The 18,827-nt window shown below is 53.8% G+C and overlaps 4 protein-coding genes across 4 annotated transcripts; 1 reads left to right on the forward strand and 3 right to left on the reverse strand.

Annotated features, from left to right (window-relative positions):
* Positions 1–3,701: 3,701 nt before the first annotated feature.
* On the reverse strand, positions 3,702–5,626 carry HER10_EVM0003987 (uncharacterized protein). The gene is made up of 2 exons (XM_035473647.1): positions 4,658–5,626; positions 3,702–4,602 (listed from the first exon to the last, which is right to left on the reverse strand). The coding sequence occupies exons 1-2, from the start codon at positions 5,136–5,138 to the stop codon at positions 3,830–3,832; spliced, it is 1,254 nt and encodes a 417-aa protein (XP_035326742.1). The 5' UTR covers positions 5,139–5,626; the 3' UTR covers positions 3,702–3,829.
* Positions 5,627–5,924: 298 nt separating this feature from the next.
* On the forward strand, positions 5,925–8,996 carry HER10_EVM0009392 (SAP domain-containing protein). The gene has a single exon (XM_035478881.1). It carries the CDS (start codon positions 6,131–6,133, stop codon positions 8,120–8,122), a length of 1,992 nt encoding a protein of 663 aa, XP_035327152.1. The 5' UTR covers positions 5,925–6,130; the 3' UTR covers positions 8,123–8,996.
* A 2,584-nt stretch (positions 8,997–11,580) lies between these two features.
* HER10_EVM0011316 (carbamoyl-phosphate synthase subunit arginine-specific small) lies at positions 11,581–13,021 on the reverse strand (the record flags this gene model as incomplete). Its single annotated transcript, XM_035480751.1, has 2 exons — positions 11,581–12,762; positions 12,833–13,021. 2 exons carry the CDS (start codon positions 13,019–13,021, stop codon positions 11,581–11,583), a joined length of 1,371 nt encoding a protein of 456 aa, XP_035327297.1.
* Positions 13,022–15,758: 2,737 nt separating this feature from the next.
* Positions 15,759–17,743, reverse strand: HER10_EVM0012498 (major facilitator superfamily transporter; the record flags this gene model as incomplete). Its single annotated transcript, XM_035481892.1, has 5 exons — positions 15,759–16,361; positions 16,491–16,883; positions 17,011–17,194; positions 17,269–17,352; positions 17,481–17,743. 5 exons carry the CDS (start codon positions 17,741–17,743, stop codon positions 15,759–15,761), a joined length of 1,527 nt encoding a protein of 508 aa, XP_035327403.1.
* Positions 17,744–18,827: the final 1,084 nt, after the last annotated feature.

Here is an 18,827-nt window from a genome sequence, read left to right on the forward strand (position 1 = left end):
AGGAAACAAGCACCAGAGGGTCGCCACCGTTGATCCAGGGCAACAGAGAGGTCTCTAGGTGCTGATGCCTCTTTACGGGGTACACAGTGTGGTGTGAGAGGCTGAGGGGCCTACTGTACGCCAGGGGTCGGTTTCTTCTACAGCCCCGGATTCGGTTTCTTCTGCTCTACCAGGAAGAGGGGTGTGTGTGAGAGTGTTGCAGAAGAGTTGAGAGAGAGCGTACGGGAGCCTAAGAGGGTAATGATGGTGATTTCGAGTGCATGCTGAGGAGAAAACAACCGGCGTTGCTGGCGTTGACAGACATGTAAGAGCCCCTCGTCGACGTGAAGGGTAGCGAGTTCCTCTAGAGGGTTCACCGGGCGGTGAGAGAGCCTGAGAGGTATTGGCAGGTGTCTGGTGGGCTCTTTGGGGGGGGAACAGTTAGGTGGGAAAGGGGGGTGGGAGGTTGCTTGTGAAGTCTTGAAGCAGGCCAGAATTCTGGAACGGTGGAAGCCAAACTGAAAGCGTAGTGAACCTATGTTGATCTTGGACAGGGGCGGGTGTTGGTCTAGCGTGAGAGTAGTCGAGGCCACTTGTATGTGAGGTGTGTGCCAGTACTTGCGTAGGGCGGCGATGATGTGAGGGACGAGGAGGAACCGCGGTGCTGGAAGTGCGTGAGGTGGTGGCAGAAAATCACGAGAATAGACTGGACAGCCCACGCTACGGCTCCTGCCTGCGACTAAACTGCTGCGTCCGCGTCTGGGCTCTCTCCTCTCTCGCTTCCCAATGACGAGTGACGGACGACAAATGGGGGAAAATCGGAGCCTAGGTGCTGGGTCACCGTGGGTGATCTGAGCTGAGAGGTCACGGATTACAACAGGTGGTCGTTGATTGGCCGTGACGAGGAATGTCGCTAAGGCACAACGACAAGGGTGACAGGGGGCTCCAATGTCTTCTAATCCACCCGCCGGTCCAAAAATCCACCTAGCTGCGTCCAACATCGCGGCATTGATGGCACTTGGGTCCAAGAGACTTTTTTTTTTCTTTCTCCTTTCCTTCCGTGATCCAAGTATACGACTCAATCTGTGTACGTATTAAATTTTTACGGTTTCCGCATATGTCAGGAAAATAGTGCTTCGGCTGTTTCGTCATCTTGCCTGGTGCCACGAGGTTGAGTGCCTCGCTATCCATGAATCTTGTTCCGACATCTGGCCATATCTCACTCTTTCAAATCCTTTGACGAAAGCAGATCGTGACCAAGACACCACAACCACGATCCCTCCAGACCAGTCACCAAACATCTGAACCACGATAGCGACAGGCAGGGGCCCTATGAGACGATAAGTACCCAGGCTCCAGGTCTAGTCCCGAACAATACGGCGTAATTAGCCTTTCCCGGGCTGGCGTCGCCCAGACTTCCCTGCTTGTGCTGGCTGCTGGATGCTAGCAACTGGGTACTGGGGGGAAGACGCCGGTTCGCTGCGACTCCATCTAGCAGACGGTGGACACCTCCTCTGATTTGCTTGACTCTGGAATGGATCAATCGGCACGTCTGGCGAACATACGCCGTCTCCATGTCAATGCTGCGCCAAACCCTTGGAGGGGGGGCCCTTCGCTGTCCACCCCGCGACCAGGACGGAATTGACGAAGAATTTGTTGCGGTAACCTTAAAGCCGAGTGTGACGGCCCTGCCTAGCGCAGCATTGGCTTCGACTGACACGCGCGTGTTTGTGAACGTAGCACCAGTCAGGTAGTCCCATCAGGTCATCTTCCTGTCGTATTTCAGGACATGCTTCACCGACTGATACTGCAGTGTGCTGACATCCCTCTACTGTGTATGAGGCGTCAGCTTTACTCGTGTAAGAAGAAAGGACATCGTCCTCCCTCCCTTACCTATTCCTATTCGGATAGGCGGTATGGTAGCTGATAAAGCACCATTGTGCGGCGTACAAGTAGATGTGCCTAGAGACCTCGTGAGGGTGTGTCGACCCAGGTCCCAGCATCCTACAGCTGCATCATCTCTCACATCACCGGCACTCTTCCGCCGGCCGAAGCGAGATGCAGCACCTCTAATGGGGGGCCAACCTAACCCAAGGCGACGACCCCAGGAGCCCAGGGCCCCAGGGGCCATCTCCTGCCCGCCAGCTCGGTCTCCGGTTCCAATTGCCAGAAGACACTTCGCCCATGTGTTCTTGTGTCCGCGGGTGCGCAGTAAGGTATGTGTCCTCCAGTGCTCTGGAATCGAAACAGGGCTGTCCGAGTAGTGTAAGCCATCCGGCCCCCCCAAGGATGCAATGCAACACACCCGACGACGTCGGCTCTCCGACACTGAGCGGACGTACGCAGTAGGAATACAGGTGAGATGCTGTAAGCCCTGGCAAGTCTTGTCGAAGCAAGGTCTCCCGGGGAGGCGACTTACACCTTTCCGCCACGGCTAGCGCAGGCAAAAGTTGAGACACCGAAGTAGGCAGAGGAAGATGCGAGATTCCAGTTTCCCCGATTGTGACAAAGGGCAAATCGAGGATCCCGAGGATTTCGTTCAACTTGGGCTCTTGACCTATCATTGCACCACACGGTATAACAGTCACACGTGCCCCTTCCTTCTCTCGTAAAGTCGGCTGTAGGACTTTTTTCTCCATTAGCGCCTCGGTACCGAAAGAAGTAAACGGAAAGAAAAAGACGACAAAAAAGAAGAGGTACCTTTGCTCCAGAAGTCCCAGAAGGCAAGAACCATGGTCCATCAAACTTGCAGCGGGTGGACCAAGAACCGGAGTCCGGGTCCGAGTAACTGGCGAGCCCTCTTCCTTCCCGTCCAGTGACAATCGACATGAATAAGCTGACAGGGTCCTTTAGAGGCGGTGACGAATGAGGCAATCGGGGGTCATGCCAGTTCCCCCAATTTCACTCCCCCCAAAATGCCTTTTTGTTTTTCTTCCTTTCCTTCCTGCGAGAGAAAATACGTAATCCCGAGGTCTGGCAGGGACCTCCCCTCGGTGATAGGAGCAAGGGCCATTGATCAGACCGGATGATCAATGATAACAATGCAACCCGCAACGGCAGTGTAATTTGATGTTGTGTGTGCCATGTGGTGGCTTGAGCTTCCATCTCCTTCCAAGGTCCGAGATCTCATGGATGCGTTTCCCCAATCGACGACCCCTCCGCCCTCGGTGACCGAACCTCCTCAACCTCCCACGGCTCCGAGATGCAATTTAACGCCGAGCTTGCTGCGGTTTTATTTTCTGTCGTTTGTCAAATTATCTATCTGCGGAGGTTTCGTATAACTGGTGAGACGTTCGAAGCGGGCATCAGCAACTAAGGTGAAGTCAAAATGCCGGATCCGAGGTGAGATACGCGGTCTTGTTCGGTGATAAAAAAAACAAGGCTTGTTGCAAATCTCGTGGGTTGGGGCACGTTTTTTTTCTCCTCCACAGTGCCCAGAAAAAATGTCGAGTAGCTTGCCGAGGCTCGCATCCATCTCCCGACAATTATTAGCCAATCGCCTCATTCTAAAATGTCATCTCGGGCCTTCCATTCAACATATCATGCCTGCCATCTTCTTGGCTGAGCCCGCGGAATAACTACTGGAGAAGAGAAACAATGGTAAAGCGCGTGTCAGGTGACCCATTGTGCTTCGAGAAGGTCTCAAATACTAAGGTACCTTAGCGTAGTGTGATAGCTTGGCAAAGTTTGTGTCATTATCAACTAGGTAAATGGGTATCTGCATCTAGTCCGCCCGTAATCATGAAAGGGGTATACGCATTCAAAGAAGTCCCCGTCGTACGAGTCATAAAGAAAAATCCCGAGGCCTGCTGACGACCGCATGCTAGCCTCATTCCTTCGTTCCATCGTATCAAGCGTCGGGGTCGCTGTCCCCGTCATTGAGTGAAGTGTTGAAGTCAACCTTCATTTCCATCATTGCGTCTCTCGCAAGGCAAACCACAATGGCGATGGTAATAGCATTCCAAACTGCCTGGTAGTTTTTGCTGAGGCCGACCTCCACCTGGTAACTGACATGGGCCTCGTCCCCTTCTTTAGCAGAGTCAATGGTAAGTACCATGACGGATGTGTTGACGATGAAAAGTCCATATATCACTGGCGGCCGGCGAGTATACTGTTCTTCCTGCCCATACGAAGACTGACTTGCCGGACTGAAGAGGTTCCAGCCCGGCATCTTGTCCTTCTGGTTATCGTCGTATTTAGTTCCGTTGCTAGGAGAAGTCGAGCGGCGCAATGCGCGAGGTTTCTTTGGCGACGGCGTCTGATACTTGTCGGGCACAAGAACAACTCTATTGTCCTCGATTTCGGCATCTTCATCCTCGTCTTCGCGATAGTCAGGATTCGCTAGATCATTCCTCCAATGAGCGCGATGGATAGCAGCAGCCGCCTTGAGACGTAACTGCATGTGCTCCTCGATAGCCTGAGGCGACATTTTCGTATCCACCATGTCGATGACGAGATTCGGCAGATACTCGAGACTGTTGTATCCTCCGTCTTGTTCAGCCCACTTCGTATATTCGTGGAGTTCCTTCTCAATGAGAGCGCGTGCTCTGTGTCTTTGGCGTGTCTGGCACAAGGCTCGCACATTCGCCGTCAGCTCAATGAGCCGAGCGAGTGCTCTGGTAGCTTCAGACTGTTAGCCGTCAACCTTCCTTGAGTTGTCTTGATTTTGGATTCTCACCTTTGAAGTCATTTCCACTTCTCGAGTTGATGACGGGTGGGTGGGCATCAGAGCTTGCGAAGAGAACATCCGGGATGGGGATCCCTCGAAAGTCCATATCCCAATGCGATGGTAGTAGAGGACTGTACTGCCTCATGTACAGAATTTGGAAGAGTCTGTTCTCTTCGTCTGTCCAGTCGTCGCTGCCCGGGAATAGTTTCCTCTCCTCGTCCATCTCGTCCAGCTGCCGCCTCTCCTCGTCCTTTTCCTTTTCGCTCAAGACATCTTCTTTTCTCTTGGAAACTTTGCGCGGTGTCTTTTTGACACGGCCGGACAAGATTTTGTCTGATCCCGGTGTTCCGTCTCTGCCAGCACTCGTGCTCGTCGGTGGAGTTTCGGTGAGTGGTGTGGCGCTAAGACGACTGCGAGCGAGTGGTCTACTGATTTGCGGAGTGCGTGCCGGTGAGGCACTCCCCACTGATTCCGATGATTGTCGATTCATGTCCAAGAATAATACGGTGGTATTGGTTGCGCGCGAATTGTAGTAGTGAGATTCAAGTGACACTTTGCCAATTTCGTGGTGGAAGTCGAAGTTGAATAAAGTTCAATAATTGGTGGCACTGCGAGAGTTGCGCGCTTTTTGTCATCTCACGAAGGTGCTGTGTGAGAATGGCAGCTGCGAATATACATCTCTTTGTCAAGTCAATTCTCATTGCTTCCTCATCTGGAGACTTCTATTTTGACTACCTACTTGCAGTGACTCGGCGAATACGCAGGAAGCAAGGAGATTGCCGCCCCTCAAGTCGCATTGACCGTGAGTTTCGAGGAAAGCAGCAAGGTCCCAACTATTGTATTGTTTGCGACGGATGCGGCGTCCAAACAAAAAAAGCCGTTGATGTCCTCTGTTTAAAGTCGATGGCGACGCGGTGAGACAATGGCAATTGAGACAAAAGCCGCGCTTGCTGCAGGCGCTCTCAAGGTAAGGCACGGCAGGCAGCACTTGCCTGACAAGGTGTAAGTGTAAAGGCCCGTGCTCCTTCTTTACCTTGTGTCGTCCAATATTTTTTGGTTGCAGACCACGTGACTGATCTCCCGGCAGATAACCGGCCTAGCGAAAACTTGTGGGTCTGCTGGCAGAAATGACATCTTACCCAGACGAGATCGATCACTAAAGGTGGGAAGGAACCCCTGCACTAGTGACTTCCCTGCTTTATTAGCGTGCCTGCTTACAGTGGAGAGGCTCTGGTTTGCATGACGGGGCAATTTTTCAGGTCGCGACGACGCGCCTCAGAGCACTCAAGTGCCTTCACCTAGGCTCATTCACGTCCTGCAACTACAACCCGAATGAGCCAACATCGCTTTATTCCATCATACGAAAATCATCTTACCAACGCTGAGCGCTTCCTCCAGATCACGCGCCTGCTCTAAAAAAAACATTTCTACGAGTAGTCTAGCTATGCGCTAGCTTTTGCGCCAAACCAGCAGTTATTCATCATGAATTGGAGCAAGCAAACCGTCGTTCAACTCAAGGCGGAGTTGAAACGCCGAGGACTCGCCACCGCCGGTCTCAAACAGGAGCTCGTCGAGCGACTGACCACTAGCGACGAGGCAGCAGAGGAGGAGGTGCAGGAAGAGATACAGGAAGAGGCACAAGAAGAAGAAGAGGAGCCTTCCACAGAGCCTGAGCCCCAACCCGCTGAGTCTGCGGAGGCGCCTACCGAACCTACCCCCATCGACACCACCACCGAAGAGGCTGCCGATACTCAGACCACAACTGCGCAAGCAGCTGTGGCAAGCCCCGAACCCAAGCCCGAGCAATCGGCAGCCGAACCCGCAACCCAAAATACGGAGACGACCATTCCTGAATCAATCGCCGCCGCGAACCCTACGCCTCCTGCCCCCGCTGAGATAGCGCAAGATGCGCAGAAACGAAAGCGCCGATCCCAGAGCCCTGCCGAATCGTCAGAGTCGATTACTCACAAGCGCATCAAGGCAGACCAAGACCGTATCGAGGCAGACAAAGCGGACGAGGCACCAAGCTCAGAGTCAACCAGCGTTGCTGGTATCATAAACCAAGTCAAGGAAGGTGTGAAGGATGTCTTGAAGGAGAGCCTGGAGGGAGGTAGCGGCCTTCTTGAGGATGTTGCGAAGGAGGCAAAGGACACTTCGAAAGACGTTGAAGAGCTCGCGGAGAGCCACCCTATCGAACAGGACCTACCGACGACAGAAGCAAACGCCGAAGAAGACACGGAGATGCAGGATGAGCTTAACGGAAAGGTGGACGCAGTCTCTGCCGCCGATCCTGACCACCAACAGGCTTCAATTCACGGTCAAGAGCACCCCACGGACGGTCCGGTCACTGACCAGGAGCGACACGAGATTGCGCCAGCAGACGCCAATGACGCCATGGAGTACGAAAGAACAGTGCAGCCAGCTATCCACCCTGCTACCAGGGCTCTCTACATCAAGAACTTGATGAGACCACTGAAGGAGTCCACAGTTCATGACCGTCTTGTTGAGCTATCAACTCCTTCTGGCGCAGAACCCAACTCGGACGATGTCGAGGACGTATACCTGGATTCCATCAAATCTCATGCATTTGCAGTATTCAGAACTACGACTCTGGCTTCGCGTGTCCGCAACGCGTTGCATGACGTCACCTGGCCTGATGAAAGCAACCGCAAGCCACTGTCGGTGGACTTTGTGCCACCAGAAAAAGTGAGGGATTGGATTCATGAGGAGGAGGCTGAAGGGAAATCCAACAGAAGCGCTCGATTCGCAGTGCGTTACGATATCGAAGACGATGGATATGTCACCGCTCGCCTGGTCTCTGGTAACGGCGTAACATCGGCTGAGCCAACTAGAGGTGCACCTGCAGGCCCAGCTGTTAAGGACGTCAATGCCATTCCTCTCGGTCCTCGTGGCGGTCGAGGATTTGAAGGAGCTCCCCTAGGCCCCAGAGGAGACTCCCAGCGTGGTCCCGGTCCTAGACCTCCACGACTGATAGAAAACTTTCCCGGAGGCCCTGTACAAACCACGCGAGCCCATCCTCCAGTCTCTTTCCAGGCCGTCTCAGATGACCTCGTCAGCAGACGACTGCGAAACATGCGTTCTTACTACACCAAAGATATCGATAGAGACATGGGCGCGGAGACCGAGATTAACCGCTATATCTTCGAAGAGGGCGACAAGTTTGTTGACCGCGGCCACGAGAACTTTGTCGGCATCCGGCCCCCACACAGAGAGGCTGAGCGTCGTCGACAGATGGCTGGCGGAGGACCTCCGCCGAGGGGACCACCTCCAGGCCGTGGTGGTAGACGCAGTGGTGGCAACGGCCGTCGCGGCCCCCGCATGGTCAGCGACAGGTATTTGCCGGGAATTAATGAGAGCGGCCCCTATCGCCAGGGCGACCGTGGAAACTTTGGTGGTTCTCGTCCCGACGGTGGCCGCCGTTTCCGTTCCGACGACCGTGGCAGCCGGTACTAGGAGCCAAAACCGTCTGTTCAGGGTGATCGATTGACTACTCCGGCTTCAATCATGTCTATGGCTGCGCCCCAAACGCCTTCCATGGCCATGCTCAGGCCTCCAGTGCATTTGCCTAGCACTTTCGAGTCCAATCGACGGCAACTTCACAAGTCTGAATGTCCCAACTATCTGGAAACAGATTACTGCAACTGTCCGTGGCGTGTCGATAATCCCAGCGATCCCCAAAACCGGATTACGGACCACTTTCCGCATTGCCGCAACGCCGCTGGCCATGGTTTGTGCTTTTGTCCCCTGCGCACTCGCCCTATGACGCCCCCGTTGGTCATCCCAGGCGGACCTGGGTATTCTTCGCCTTCGGGGTCATCGACGGTGATGACACCACCCCCAGCATGGGAACCCGCGTAGCAGAGGCGACTAGGGGTGTTGGTGGTGGAGGATGATCCTGAGCTCAACGACATTCGCGAAGAGGTTTGGATACAACAGGCTGCTGAGGCGCTGGCACGATTACTTCGAGCATCCCCAACTTTACGATGATCTCGGAAATGGTACCCCTCCTATCCTGCTCTTCTCAGAGCCAACCGGAAGATCATGGCAGGCATTCGATTAAAAAATACCAAGAAGGAAAATGGGTCATTGTGGAGGGAATGCGTCGAGGGGCCCCGTCGAGGGAATGCGTCACTTACGGAGCATTAGCTATATGCTCAACAACATCCCAAACTGCGGTCGGGCGGGTGCGGAAAGGATCAAACACACAAAAAATAGATTACGTCTAGACTGTATTATTCTCTTCTTCTTCTTCTTCCCCCCAAACGACGGTTCGAATTCATAGAGAGACGTGGGGACAGGCACATACCTCCACGTTGCGATACCACTAGCTAATTGAAGATGCTTCTTGAACATCGTCAAGGTTCCCACTGTTTTTATGCTCGTGATCGATTCATGGCGATCTTTGCACTCGACGAAGAGGATTTATACGTTCTCCAGACACCCGTCTCGTCAGCAGTCAGAATAGAAGCAACTCTTGAAACGGAAGTGTCTTCGATAGAGTCGAGCCCTAATACTTCCAGCTTCGATTTTGGAAAAGAGCGTAGTTGACAACGAATCAAGCAAAGAAGGAGAGTCCTTGGTTGATAATGCCTCGAAAGCCGTGTCTCTGTTGGAATATACTCCGTGTGCCCAGACCAAAGGAGAGGGCAGCTCAAGAAGAAGGGGGCCTGAATGACTGCGAGGACTCGATATGGAATGACCCCGTGACCAAGCCTCGGTGACAAGTTGTCTCCTCCACCCTCTCGTCTAGTCAACCTCCCCTGACAATATCCCACCTGCCTCGAGCGGCCCACATTTTTGCTCTCGTCCTTGGCTTTACTAGCCTCCTTTATCGTTCCGATATTGATTTCCAACAACACCATTCGCCCTGAAGATTTGGTTTACAGCCCATCTCAAGATCTCCTTGTATGTCGCGGGCCTGGATTTCCTATCTTCAGGCTCATGGTGAGAGTGGTACGCCTTGTAGGCCGGCCTATCGTATCATAAGTCATTCCGTCCAAATTTCTTTCGTCATTATTGGTGGTGTTCTTACCAGGCGACTTCGTCAAAGTTCTCCTCAGTGAGGCCCTCTGCGACAAAGCGAGGCACACCTTGGTACTAACTGTACTGCTCTTGCCGATCTGATGCCCAAGTTCTTGCAGTTCGCTCTGAAACGTTGGGACACAAGTTGAGGTCAATTACGTTTCGTAAAGCTTCCTAGGCTTTCTGTTGCACATCGCTGCTGAACTTTCCAAATCCCGACTGTTGAGGCGGCAAGGCTGTGGGGCAAACAGCGTTCATGAGAGGGCCTTCGATCAGTATCAGCTGTGACGGCAAGGACGTCGAATTCTCTAAATTGTCCGGGTAGTCTGTGAATATCTTGTAACAAAAGCGAGCTAGCCAGGAGCTCTGACGACCTATTTTGGCCGCATTGGAGAGAGTGGTCTCCCTTTGACGAACAAGGTCAGTGATATCCGACGTCTTCAGATAAGGCATACGAGCACGGCGACGCTTTGCAGTGGCATATGTCTCCCTTATTCGACCTGACAGGGAATTATAGTTGCCTGCTTTCAACTTATTGACGTCTTTGATCATCTCTTCCCAGTCAACTGAAAACAGGCAGTTTGTGTGAACAACACGCTTCCCACTCCGCAGAGTTATGTGTGGACAATCTGCAGGAGGGAAGACATAGGCGTCTTGCGAAATTGTAAAGACTCTGCTGTTCTGCCCAAACTTTTTGAACACGTAGCCAAGGTGCAAGGCTAGTGTTGACTTGCCGCTCGAAGGGCTACCACCGATACCTACGATGTAGGTTGGGATGTGAGAAGCCTGTCCTTCGATTGCAGTTTGTTCGCTCGATGCAAGATGTATACGCGAAGACGGTGGTGGAGAGGCAGATTCGAAGCTTGGCGGAGGAAAGTAGAACACCGGTAGAGAAGACGACTCCGATGGCGAGATGTTTCGATAGGCGCCCTCCCACTTGGTGAATACTCCCCAATTGAGCCCAGTGACATTGCAGCTCTGCGCCGAATTCTCAAAGTACAAAGGCGCTTGGACGAAGGGTTTAGGAGGAAAGACGCTTTCGCTACGATGAGGCATTTGAACTGGTCTTTGCCCTTCAAGTGAGGCGTCAGCAGCGCACAAGTCCGCCTGCTGACCATAGATTGGGTATATCCAGACTTTTAGCAGGGCGTCGATTTCCTCCGATTCCTCTGGTGTGAACAACGGACCCAGCTGCGAGGCGTCGGCAGCGTGAAGATCTTCCCATTTATCGTAGATGAGGTTCGCCCATTCATCGTAGGTGAGATCAGCCATGCTGGTTGATGTCGAAGAGTTGTCCTTTGGTTGAATCCCGGCTTCTGGAGTTGTCATTACGGATACGGAAAAGAGTATAAGGCGGCGGGATAGCTGTCGTTACGCTTACAGTATGTGCTAGAGTGACGTGGAAATGAAGTGCGTACGGTGAGTGATGGGCGTCCGAGAACTCAACGACACTGGTCAAGACCTAGGCTGGTCGTCGCCCTGGCATTGCCGTCCTGTGCAATTGATATGCCTGCCATAATCAGCACTTCTTCTTTCCCTCTGGCAATGGCAATCTTCATCTTACGTGGCGCCTACCACCGTGGTTGTACTGGTCGTCAGCTGCTGCTTCTTTAGCCTCATGTCACATGAGAAGGAACTGGGTGAAGAATGATGTTTCCATATCATGAACGTTTTGGGTTTCAATTTAGGAAAGTAGCTTTCTCAGAGCTGCTATGAACTGTGTAGTGAAAAAAAGGAATCATCAAATCCCACTTGATATGTATGCCCAGGGTCCAAATAGACCCCAAATCAACTGCCGCGATACCCATAACTACAAGACAAAAACCAAAAACCCCATTTTGCACCAGGACGCAAGTAACCCCTATTCGGATCACACACTACGGACTCAATTAAGCAGCCGCGGCGAGGGTGGTGGGCTCGACACCAACACGCTCCCTGCTGAGGATGTCAAGCATGAGCTGAGTGGGGCGGTTGTCCTTGAAGATCTTCTCGCTGTCCTTGAACATCTGAACGTTCTCGAGGTACTTGTCAAAGAGGTAGGAGCTGTCCATCGGGCCACCCTTGGCCTCGGGGTGGAATTGGGTGGAGAAGATGGGGCGGGTCTTGTGCATCATGCCCTCGTTGGAGCCGTCGTTGAGGTTGACAAAGTACTCCTTGAAGTCGCTGGGGAGGGTGGAGGAGTCGACGGCGTAACCGTGGTTCTGGCTGGTGATGTGGCACTGGCCGGTGGTCAAGTCGAGGGCGGGGATGTTGTGGGCACGGTTGCCGTACTTGAGCTTGATGGTGCGGGCACCGACGGCCAAGGCGAGAAGCTGGTGGCCGAGGCAAATTCCCATGATGGGGACGGGGGAGGTCTCCATGAGGCGGCCAAGGTTGTAGATGGTCTCCTGGCAGTGAGTCGGGTCACCAGGGCCGTTGGAGATGAAGACACCGTCGAAGTTGCTAGCAACCTTGTGGATGGGGTAGTTGTAGGGGAAGACGGTGACGGAGGCGCCACGGCTGACCAAGCTGCGAAGGATGTTCTCCTTGACACCGCAGTCAATCAGGGCAACGTGGAAGCGGGCGCCAGGGGACTCGACAACGAAGGGAGCCTTGGTGCTGACACGCTTGACCAAGTTAATGGCACCGGGGTCGATGAAGCTCTCGTCCTCGTCGGCGTCGTACTCGTCACCAATAGTGATCCTAGCGAGGGAGGAACCCTGCTCACGGAGGTAGGTGACGATCTCACGAGTGTCGACGCCAGAGATGGCCGGGACACCCTCACGGGCGCACCAGTTGCCCAAGCTCTCAACAGCGGTCCAGTGGCTGTACTCGGTGGCCACGTCTGCGACGACGACACCGGCACACTGAATGTGAGGGGACTCGAAGTACTTGAGGAGGTTGAACTCATCACGCTGGTTGGAGGGCACACCGTAGTTGCCAATCAGGGGCTGGGTGAAGACCAGAATCTGGCCACGGTAGGAGGGGTCGGTCATGGACTCGGGGTACCCGACCAAGGAGGTGGTGAAGACGGCCTCGCCAGAGATGTTGGAGTTTGCTCCAAAGGCTCGGCCGGAGAAGACAGGGCCATCCTGAAGGAATTGTTAGCAAGCTTGTTTCTATCATGGCGAAGTAGGTAGATATTTCTCGGTGGTGACATACTCGGATGGTCAAGGTGGCGTCGAGGTTGGCGACGGGGGTGGTGGCACGGGTCTGGGTGAAGGGCATCTTGCGGCCCTTGCTACCAGCGGCCTGGCCGGAGAGGAATCGGGTCTGAACTCGGAGGCCGGAGCTCAACCCGGCGGCACCGTTGGCCGCGGGCTTGGTGAGGGAAGCCAATCGGGAGAACATGTTGGCAGTGGTTTAGGTAAAGGTGTTGTAGAAGAAGTTGCTTGTGGTTTGGATAGGCACTTTAGGGGCTGGCAGCCTTCCACAAGTGGTCTGTTGGGGGGTGGGAAACATGGTCAGTCTCGCGTGCCACTATGGAGGGGCGGTGAGTCAATCGAGGGTATTATGCTAACCTGAGAGATAATCCTGAAGATAGCGAGTCAGCAACCGAAATTTAGCAATATTAATGATTGAAGGGAAGCAATGCGTCTTCAGTGCGAGCCAACTAGACACCAAGGAGCTTCAATTGGGCTGTGAGTACCAGCTTGAGACAGAGTTTGGCTGCGGGGTCAAGAGGTATCACGAAGACGACGAGCTCAGACGAACCAGCAAGGGAAGGATTGGATAGATAGAGAGATGAATGAAAACCATCTACATACCTGAGAGGTGAAGACTGAAGGACGCCCGTTCATAAGGGCAGCTTGCAAATGGTCAATCAGTAGAAGAAGGGTAGTGAAGTGCTCGAGGCGAGGCTGTGGAGGGATGATGGCTGGATATAATCTGTGACGAGAGTGTTGCACGATGCGGCAGGATTTTTGGATCTGGAGGAGGGAAAAGGGAAGGAAAAAAAGAGAAGGGAAGCGGTGGGAGGAGATCGGGTAGAAAAATAGGAAGCACGAGCGCCGGCACACGGAGTCACACAGATGGAGCGCAGCAGGTACCTCAGCAAACGGGGCCCCTCTTCCTCCACCTCCACCACCGCTCACCCCGTCCGTCACCCAGTTCCCAGGTATTCAACGTCAGGTCAAGGTCACCATGGCAGGCCACAGCCAGCAGCAGTACTTGGGTTTGGGGCCGGGCAAATTTTTTTTGGGGAGCTTGTCATTGGACCCTTTGGGGAAAGATCGGTCGCTGATTAGCTAGTCAACCAGTGAAGGGGGGTCAACGGGCCCCCCGTTGTGAGGATGCCTGCAGGGGAAACTCTCGCCGCACCAAAGCTTGGGCTGTCACCAAAGCACCGGGCGGGCACTGACAGCCGGCAGGTAAACCGTAGTGTAAGGTAAGGTACCTCCCCGCCCCAGCACAAGGGCGCCCGCCGATGTCGTTCCTTATCGCGGGGCTTTACATAATTCGCCCAGCCTTTTAGCAATTCCGCCCTTTAATCATTTTGCCCCTGCTTCTTATCAGCCCTGCTGAAGCCGAATTGGACTGGTCCTATCAGTAGGTACTCTTGGACAGTGGACTTGGACAATTACATCACCGCCCGCCGTGCTTTGTACTTTTGTATGTACGGAAATGCTCTGTTCACAACTTCAGCACTAGAAAAATTCTACGCTGAGCCATTGAGCCGGCATTGGGCTGCGGAAGGACGCTTTCAACCCAGAGATCGCCTTTGCAGCTACCCGGCACACTGTTCCAAAGCTTCATTCCCCCAAAATTGACGCAATATCAGAGTTGGTGGGCTCTTTCTCGTCTTGCTTTTCTCTCGCGCCCTTCCCCATCCCGCCGCCGGGTTCGGAGTCCCACTTTCAGCTAGAGGTGACTGTCCCACTGGATGAGTTAAAACTGCTGACATTGCATACCGTAGACAGCCCTGGGTTTCCCTGCATAAACCGTCTAGATGCAAATGCATTCAACCACCCACCTAGGCATCAGTTCACCTCTCCCCGGTTGGGCTAGAACGACTAAACAACTCTTCCTGCCTCTTCCAACGCAACGGGGCTGTCAAACGGGGACGCGCATTGGCGGCCGGCCTATCGCAAGCTATCGGGTCCTCCCTTGCCAACCAGAAACGGAAACCGTCGATTAGAGTCCCTTTCAACCCTTTCTCCGGGATCCTGCAGTCTACACCGACTCGAGCCCGCCTTCCCGCGTCCCTTTTTTTTGTTCCTGTCTGGATCTGGACTCTTGGAGGGGCGCGCGTTTGGAACTTTGAAAGAAGACAGATGCAGGACCTTGCAGCACCCATCTGCTCGGAAACCCCGGCTCACTCAAGGCGGTCTGCCTCTCGCAACCAATGACTTAATTACAACATGATTCTAAGCACGTAGCCACGCAACCACGCGAACAACGCGCAGTGGGCCATCATGTTCGGGGCTTTCGTGTGCTTGCCGTCTTTTCTTTTTCCCGCCTTTTTGTCTCATTCGTCTTTTGTGTTTAGACTTGCGAGATTCTACGGAATGCTACCTCGACTTCGAACTCGACGTGTGGTCTCACCGTGTCAGCACCTGTACGGTAGAACAGGCTTGGTTACATACATGCCAAGGATGCGGTCGAGAACTTTGGCTTCTGACCCCTCATCTCGTGTTCGAGACGCCGGAGTCCTCACTGCGCTGTCGCCAACAGACGTCAAGTCAGCATTGTGGACAGAAAGACCAACCTTCGCGGCAAAGTCACGACTTTCTCATTCCGCGTTTGCTGGGACTCTTCAAACTCTATGTGAAGCCATCAAAGTGGGGACGGACGCCTCACCGTCAAGTGAACTTGTGGGCAGTAGAAGCCACAGGAGGCATTCAAGATGAGATGGCCTCGCAGCAGGATGGAGACTGCTTCAGTTTCATTGCTGCTAGCCGATGACCTTTAACTGAAGCCAGTTTGAGGTCACTACAGACCACGATGTTAGTCTTGCTGAGATGTTCACCATCAAGTCTAATGCCCTTCATTATCTTTAAGCTTCAAGTCTCACATCAAGTGATGTTCCACTCTGATAAGATCAAAAACTCCAATGCCAACGATTCTACTTTTCTTCCGTCCTCTTCAATCAGAGTATATACAACCTCACCCTCCTCCCCGCCCCCTCAGCCTCAGCCTCATCCACCATCCTCCGATTCGCCCTCCCAAGCGACCACCGCATCCAAAACACCGTCCCGATACACATGACGGAAAACATCATCATCAGCAAAAAAGCAAGTAGATACCTCGGATTATCCGCCGGCCTAAAGAAATACGGGCTCCAAATATTCCCAACCTGCGCCAACAAACAAACAATCGACGTCGCCGTCGCCCTCTTCTCGGGCGTCTCGCTCGCCACGCTCGCCGCCCAACTGAAAATCAAACCCGTCGACGCGAAAGCACCGGGCAGGTACAGGAAGCTGGCGAAATACCGCGCCGGCCGGTTCGTCGTCGCCGCCGAGATGACGAAGCCGAGCATGGCGACGCAGACGGGGCCAACGATGTGGAGACCCCTGTCGGCGCGGCGGTCCGAGGAGACGGCGATGCAGAGGGCGACGACCGCGGCGACGAGGTAGGGTGGCGCTGTGAGCATTAGTGTCGTTGTATTGGAGCCTAGGTGAAAGCCCTGGACGATTGTCGGGAAGAAGCTGTTGAGGCCGTGGGAGGAGAGGTAGAAGGCCATCATGCAGACCTGCGAGCGCCGTCCAAGTCAGTCGAGAACGCGTCTCTCTTCAAATCTACACTTTCCAGAGGAAGCTGCGCTCTAGCAAGCAGCGGCAGGAGAAAAGAGAAGGAGAGGGGGGTAAAGCCGAAAACTCACAAAAGCCCATGTCCTCGCATCCTTAACAGCAAGCCCCAAACCCCTCCACACACTCGACGTCTCCTCGGGCACCGAAACCCGATCGGCCGCCATCCTCTGCGCCGCGACCTGCAGCTCTCGCTCCGACATGAGCCACGAGCACATGCCCGTCCGGGACCCGACGTAATCCGGCAGGAAAGCCAACGCCGCGAACGCGGACGCGAAGCTGCCCGCCCCTTCGATGATGAAGAGCCACTGCCAGCCCGCGAGCCCGCGCGCGCCTTCGAGGTGCGCAAAGACGGCGGCGGCGATGAGACCCGAGAATGCGGTCGCGACGAGCATGCCCGAGTAGAGGATCGCCGTGCGGAAGGCGATTTCTTTTTGGGTGTACCAGCAGGAGAGGACGTAGAAGATCTGGCCATCATGGTGAGTGTTTTAGCAGACGTCAATGGCTCTCTACACCTGAACGAGATTCGGGGAGGACCAGCTGAATAGACCATTGAGAGGGGGATGTTCACGACAACAGCAGTGCGTCACTTACCCCGGGGAAGAACGGCGCCTCGACGACGCCAAGTATCACTCTAATAGCGACGAGGCTCGAAAAGTTCTTCGCCGCCGCCGTCGAGGCCGACACGCACGACCACAGGAGCACGCAGCACGGGAGGTATATGCTCGGACGCACGCGGGTGATGAGCATATTGGACGGCAATTGGGCGACCATGTACCTGTTCATCAAGACGAAGGGAAGTCAGTGACGTACCCAAACAGGAAAAAACGGCGAAAGATCCAAATTACCCACCCGACATTGAATATCGCTACGGCAGTGTTGAACTGCTCCCCCACGAGCCCGAGATCCGCCTCAAACTTGTCCAACTTGGCCTGTCTATATCGCGGGTCACCATCATACGTCATCCTTAAACGAATATCTGCCTTTCTGCCATGAACAACAGACCAACAAACTCCAATATCAAATGATTCAAAACCCCCAGGAAAGGAGACGAGAAAACGTACGCGAGATTATTCCTGTCAAGGTAATTGAACATGTACAGCGTCCAAATCACCGGCATAAGCGTCACATCCAGCTTCCGCACCAGCCTCTTCTCCGCCGCGCGCCACTCGGGGTGTGCCATGGCCACTTCATCGGGGGTCTCGAGGACGAGCTGCGGGGATGATGGAGACACTGGCGATGACGACGGCGACGCGGAGGGCAGCGGGCCCTTTTCGATCGTGTCGACTGAGACCTCCTCTTTACTCGCAGGGGTGATCTTACCCATCTTAGCGACTTCGGATTCCTTCCCGGGTACGATTGTCAGCGCGGACGATTGGAAATCGATGGTTAAGGGGGGTTCAGAATGCGAGGTGAAGATGAACCGTTGACCAAAGGGTTTGAAGGTGGGTGTGGCAGCTTTTGTCTTTTGATATATCGAGTCAAACCGGGCTGGCGTCGCCTCGCTTTCGGACATGAACATGACCTGGATGGTAGAAGCCAGAAGGTTTATATTTCTTCCCCTCTTCCCCTCCTCCTCTTCCACGTTCGTCCTTCATTACTCACATGGCAGCACATGGGAAATGGCCCAAAACAAGCAAAACAGCAAGACATCAATAAGCCGAAAACCATGGCTCCCGATAACGAGCTTGGCTTCCAGGTTTTGCCGGTTATAATCACCAGCGTCGAGTCTCAGCATGTCAACTCGAACGAGTGTATTCGCACCACATTGGGCGGGGGTGGACGGGAATGCCCACCAACGTTCCACACTCCAAAGTCAAAATCAAACCGTGGTCCGTCGCTAACTCCCGGGAGCCCGAGATGCTTAAATTTTCTCAGCAACCAAGGTAAGGTATGCAAACTATTAAACTCTACGACGCGTCGCGGCTGTGACGTTGGAAGGGGAAGGGAGGGTAGGGATGGTAGGTCATCTACGAAAGCTTGGGCTCAAGCTTGTAGGAAAGTCTATTCGTCCAATACCGCCTGTCTGCCGTGGTATGGACGAGCGTGTGATCGGACGGAGACTTTTTTGACTCGGCCGATGCGCTTCCGTGAGGGGTTATGATAGGGAACGGACCTTCAGAATCGTGGTCTTCGTTTGTCTTTTCCTCTCATATAAAGAGGACGGCTATTATCACATACAGCATGATGGGCGGTTCCTTGTGCTGTGAGATTCAAGAAAGACAGGAGATGTATATGCTCAACGAAGTTACATCGTAAATGACCTATGGTTGACTCAGAAATATTAGATCAATGTTACACATGTGATATCGAGACACTTTGCCCAACACCAAAGTCATTGCACCAATGCGTCTCATGATTACCTGCCATACCTGCACAATTCGCCCATTCCATCCAACGACGTTCTCACA

Source organism: Colletotrichum scovillei (genome assembly GCF_011075155.1).
Source record: "Colletotrichum scovillei strain TJNH1 chromosome Unknown Contig00011, whole genome shotgun sequence".
Taxonomy (NCBI): Eukaryota; Fungi; Ascomycota; class Sordariomycetes; order Glomerellales; family Glomerellaceae; genus Colletotrichum; species Colletotrichum scovillei.

Excerpts from the sequence above, each read along its gene's own strand:
- HER10_EVM0003987 (XM_035473647.1), bottom strand. The coding sequence starts at position 5,138 with ATGAATCGACAATCATCGGAATCAGTGGGGAGTGCCTCACCGGCACGC. Across the intron at positions 4,603-4,657 it reads AAGTGGAAATGACTTCAAAG|CTACCAGAGCACTCGCTCGG; the intron begins GTGAGAATCCAA and ends AACAGTCTGAAG.
- HER10_EVM0009392 (XM_035478881.1), top strand. The coding sequence starts at position 6,131 with ATGAATTGGAGCAAGCAAACCGTCGTTCAACTCAAGGCGGAGTTGAAA.